Source organism: Schistocerca piceifrons, chromosome 1 (genome assembly GCF_021461385.2).
Source record: "Schistocerca piceifrons isolate TAMUIC-IGC-003096 chromosome 1, iqSchPice1.1, whole genome shotgun sequence".
NCBI lineage: Eukaryota > Metazoa > Arthropoda > Insecta > Orthoptera > Acrididae > Schistocerca > Schistocerca piceifrons.
In genome coordinates this window covers 550,774,006-550,778,460 of record NC_060138.1, presented here as the reverse complement: position 1 = coordinate 550,778,460, position 4,455 = coordinate 550,774,006, and the positions used below count along the sequence as shown (strand labels likewise).

Below are 4,455 nucleotides of genomic sequence, written 5' to 3'. Positions count from 1 at the left end.
TCTGTGATTTGCTGGTCTGATCTCGACTCCGAGAGCACGACCTGGTACACCACCGTTCGTACGCCTTTTCCCCGAGTTCGACTGCTGTTCTCGTGGTTAGTTCGTTCATTAAGATTCCTGTGATCCTCACAGTTCCCGTAATATTGTCGGTTCCCGAAATGCTGTCTGTTGCCGTAATTTTGTTGATTACCGTAACGACACCTGCGTTCCCCGTTATTATTACGCCAGCTCTGATATGGCTGATGTATTTCATCCTCTCGCCTCCCTGTGCAGTCCCGTCTCCTGATTTCGCTGCGGCCGCGACTACGGTCGCGACGCATCTGACTACAAGAATATGATCCGCTATACTGTGCGCCATCACCTGCATCGTACAGCAAGTCCTGTAGCATGGTTCTAAATCCCTTTATGTCATCTTTACATCTTCCTACAATGATGATGTAGTGCAAGTTCACTGGTAACTTCATACTGAAAATGCAAATTAGTTCTGCCGATCTGTAAGGATCGCACCAGAACTGGTTTTTGTATAGCATATCTTCGAATAACTGAGCCAGCCTTGAAAAGCTGAATGATGTAAGATCGGCAACATAATTACCCCTTGTTTAACGCGGTAGTGAGCCGCCTCAGACCAGTAAGTCAACAGAAAAATCTGTTGTAACTTGACTGAGTTGCAGTCGCTTGCTGCTGCCCTCTTGTGTATAGCTGGCTCACTCTCGAGGTGCCCACTCATCTATTCAATCTTGTGCGAGTCCGGCCAGGGAAGAGGAAGGGAAAATTGGAACTGTTTTAACCAAACCAAGCGATGAACCAGGTCTGGAGCGTTCTGAAACACTTCGAACTTTCTCACCAAGAGGAAATGTTTAAAATCAAATCCGTGAATATCCTCTCGTGGAGATCGCTCGCTCCCATTTTGCTTTCTTCTGCCTATTCTCTCCCAAATCAACACCTTCTGCAGAGTCCCGATCTGCACTCTCCCATCTGTGTTTACAGACACGTTCGGAAGCCTCTGCATTGTACCTATGGTTCTCTAACCTACGCTACCCGCTCACACAATTCTGTCGTAATGTCCCTATGTTGTTTATTTGCTTCCCACTGAACCCACTGAGTTTTCAGTAGTGATCTTCTCCTTGCGTCTCAGTTACACTGGTTGGTGTCTTCTTGTCGTAATTGACGCTAGTGAACACGTCCCCTAACTTTCTCGCCATGCTTACGACCTCGGCTTCCAATACCAGGGTGGCTTTGCTATTAGCGTCCACCTGGCTGCTAATGCGCTCCGGTGCCTGTGTCACCAGACTTTCCACAAGCGTCCGCGGCTCCGCGTGTTTTTGCTTCCACGACTCAGCTAGCGCACGGAGATCTGTGAGATGCTCTTCTTGCAGCTTAGGTTGTTCGCTAGCATGCAGTTGTCCCTCTTCCAAGGTGAAAACACGCTGGTCGAGAATTTCAGTCCGCTTCTTAAATTCAGCAAATATATCATTTTTCATCTTTACTGCGAGACCTGCCAGATTCTGATCCATTTCCTTGGATAATTTTTTATGAGTTTCTTCTACCGCTTTACTATTCTCCTCAGATAATTTTTTATTACTTTCTTCAAACACCTTACAGTCCTCCTCAGATAATTTTCTTACTAGCTCTCTCATGTCAAATTGATAGTTTACTAGAGGGTTGATCGGCAACTCACTGCACTTTCACTACTATTACTTAACCCTAGGATGCATATACAGGGCCTCCGAGGCCCTTGTATATCTTCATTTTTGATTTCAAGCTGCTTTCCAGTGCTCTTTCACTAACACTGTGACATTCCTCCTATCAAGTCTGAACGAGATACCTTTTTAAGTTTTTTGTATAATTCAATACGTTTACCCATACACCATGAATGCACAAGCAGGGCTTCAGAAGCCCTCGCAAATTTATAAATGTTCTTTAGCCTATATTGTCTTCAACATCTGTTTGGGAGCAGTTATTAATTCAACAATAACTGTAGTGGTACTTCCAGCAACAGGAGTGTCAACAGCAGCAGTTGCTGTAGTAGTAATAGTATAACTAAAAAATAATAACACTGTTTTCACATATTGGCGATGTTGGTGTATTATTGATCTTTTTGCTATCAAATGTTTTGTTATTGCATAGTATTGTTATCCTGTGCTGCTCTTGTCAGCCTCATTGTTACTGTAGTTTGTTTGTTGCTGCAAGGCCCATATTGTCACGAGTATGACTCGTTTAGTGCTGCATAAGCTGCAGTTCGAGAGACACGCCTTTTGCTATGGCTTCGACACGCAAAGCAAGAGAGTCAGTACGTGCAAAAGCAGCTAATTTTGAAAGTGTTGTGGCTCAGTGGTTTGAAGAAGATGATTCTTACGAGGAAGGAAATATTTTTGAAGATGCAAGTAGTGAAGAATCAGCCAATAGACCTGCAGATGTGAATATTGAGGCAGATGACAGTCCTTCCGATAATATTACTTCATCAGAGTCTGAAAATGAAGAACCACCACAAAAAGATATAGAAGATCACACATACATTAGTCGGAACGGAACGATTTGGAAATTCGATCCTCCTGCAACTTTTCGTACACCTGTCCATAATATCGCAAAGAAGGCACCAGGTCCAGCCCATGGTTTGAAAACCTCTAAACCTAAGGATGCCTGGGACTATTTCATCTCCAAGAAAATACTAGAGGAAATCATAAACTGCACAAATATTGAAGGCAGAAGAGTGGCTGCTTTACATGGTAAAACGTGGAAAAACGTTTTGCTTGTTGAAATGGAGGGTTTTCTTGGTCTTTTACTGCTTTCTGGTGTTGAGAATAGTTGGGATGTCATTATTAGAGAATTATTCTTGAATGAAAAGGCAAATCCTACATATAAGGTCACCATGTCAGTAAATAGATTCGAGGATATAAGGAGAATGATTAGATTTGATGACAGGCATACCCGTGAAGCTCGATCTGCAGATGAAAAACTTGCAGCTGTTCACTATGTAGGGGAACTATTTCTTGACAAGTGTATAAATAGAATAATTCCCAATGATTCGCTCACAGTTGACGAACAGCTAGTCCCATTCCATGGAAGATGCAGCTTCACCCAGTATATGCCCTCTAAACCAGCCAAGTATGGCATACAAATATTTTTTGGTTATGTGATGCTTCATCTGCATATGCTTTATACAAAACTGTTTACACGGGAAGGAAGCTCCATGAACCTATTCAGAAAAATCTTGGATTGAATGTGGTGAAAGATCTTGCTAAAAGCATTGAAGCATCATCAAAAAATATTACTGTTGACAACTTCTTTACTAGTGTGCAGCTGGCAGAAGAGATGCTTTAGAAGCAAATTACAGTGGTGGGAACAATCAAACAAAATAAACCAGAAATTCCTAATGAGATGAAACCATCTGCCTCAAGAGCGATTCATTCCTCTTTCTTTTCATTTAGAGGTGACATTACAATGGTGAGTTATGTTCCCAAAAAGAAAAAGTCTGTAGTTCTCATTAGCACAATTCACCATGACAGAAACATTGATGAAACTCATGCAAAAAAGAAACCAGATATAATAAAGTTCTATCGCTCTACGAAGGGTGAAATAGATCAAATGGACCAGAAAATTCGTTATTACACTTGCAAGAGACAAACAAGAAGATGGCCATTTGCATTATGGATGAATACGATGGACGTGGCAGCAATGAACAATGAAATTTTATTATCCGCCCAACATCTGACATACCATAATGGAAGAAGTGATGAAAGGCGTTTGTTCCTAAGTGATTTAGCAGAGGAAATGGTAAGACCACTAATGGAACTTCGTATTCAGATCCCTAATCTTCCAAAGAAAATCATTAATGCCATGCAAAGATGTGGTGTTCAAAATGATGTCATATTGCCGAACCAACTACCTGTTTCAGGAAAAAGAAGAAGATGCAATTATTGCACAATAGAATAAACACAGGAAAAGTGCTATGACATGCATTAAGTGTAAAACCAAGATTTGTAAGGAACATAGTGGTGTCATTCGTGCTTCTTGTTTGTCACATGTTGAAAACTAGAAAAAATGCAATTTTATGTGAGCAATGAATAATAACTTTTTGCCAAAATATTACCTATATACGTAATATCGTGAATAATAAGTACGTTTTAATTGAAGAAATTGGTTGTAATAAATGTTATAAAATGTGAACAGCAACTTATAAGTGAATCAATAAAATTATTTGTATATGTTGTATATAAATGTGTGTAACTAATTAAAATTCACTCTTAGAGTTTTTTAAAAAATTAATAAAATGTTAATCAGGCCCACCAGATCCTGTTACTGTATCTTAGGAATCTTTCAATATGACAATAAATTTTACAGAAATAAATTTAAATCCAAAGAATGATTATATGAAAAGAGGAAAATTTTAAATTGGGGCATTCATGTGTGTTTTCGGCACCATGCATCCTAGGGTTAACGACGTTTCTTTACTTG

General features: G+C 40.1%; 1 protein-coding gene across 1 annotated transcript; it reads left to right on the top strand.

Moving 5' to 3' along the window:
• Positions 1–2,260: 2,260 nt before the first annotated feature.
• On the top strand, positions 2,261–3,220 carry LOC124749825 (piggyBac transposable element-derived protein 3-like). Its single transcript, XM_047248973.1, has one exon. It carries the CDS (start codon positions 2,261–2,263, stop codon positions 3,218–3,220), a length of 960 nt encoding a protein of 319 aa, XP_047104929.1.
• The last annotated feature ends 1,235 nt before the right edge of the window (positions 3,221–4,455 follow it).